Raw genomic sequence first — 675 nt, forward strand, 5'->3', positions numbered from 1 at the left:
GATGCACCACAACCTGAGCTGCACAGCATAGGGGGTCCACTTGCAGTACATAATGCTTTTCTGATGCATGCGAGCGATTTGTGTTCGCTTCAGGACTTCTTGTGGGCGTGTATGACGTCGTTGGGGCTGATGAGCGCCGCATCCCGTCGCACGGTTTCAGCAGAGGAACTTGAGGTGTGGATTGAATCGCCTATTCACCAAACGTACACGAGGCCCCCCTTGCCCACTGTGTTATCATTAGAGTCCATGCTGATCGACAAATTTGATGTCTACTGCTGGTGCTCCTTCGTCTTGGATAAAATGCATATGCTCTCGGACCTCCTCAAAGTGGGGCTCCGCATCCTAATGGCTTCAGGGCGCTTGGAACTCATGGTAAGCCCTGCATCACTACCCTAGCAAGAGCGCTGGGTACATTCTAACATACGTTTATCTAATTCATGTGGAATTCTAATTTATATTTACTGTTAGCCTGGAACTATTGTATCTGGCCAGCATACTGCCCGTGATTCGATTTTTTCCTGTGTGAGGGTTACTCCCTCGATCTCAAATGCGAAAGAGTCGGAGGCACCAGTTTGGTGCATTCCAGCGTAATGGGTGAGTCTGCCTTTTTTCAGGGGGCGAAACTGAATTTCCAGCGCGAGGAGTTTAGGAATTTGCGGGGAACGGCGAAGACGT

The 675-nt window shown here is 49.9% G+C and overlaps 1 protein-coding gene across 1 annotated transcript in view; it reads left to right on the forward strand.

Annotated features, from left to right (window-relative positions):
• EMH_0053840 (uncharacterized protein) overlaps positions 1-396 on the forward strand; it is a gene marked incomplete at both ends in the record, with an annotated part of 7,924 nt that extends 7,528 nt beyond the window's left edge. The window contains one exon of the mRNA XM_013497047.1: positions 94-396. Coding sequence (XP_013352501.1) covers positions 94-396 — 303 coding nt within the window. The remainder of the gene's footprint in view (positions 1-93) is intronic.
• Positions 397-675: the final 279 nt, after the last annotated feature.

The sequence above is a fragment of the Eimeria mitis genome, genomic scaffold (genome assembly GCF_000499745.2).
Source record: "Eimeria mitis Houghton genomic scaffold, Emh_scaff2440, whole genome shotgun sequence".
NCBI classification, from domain to species: domain Eukaryota; phylum Apicomplexa; class Conoidasida; order Eucoccidiorida; family Eimeriidae; genus Eimeria; species Eimeria mitis.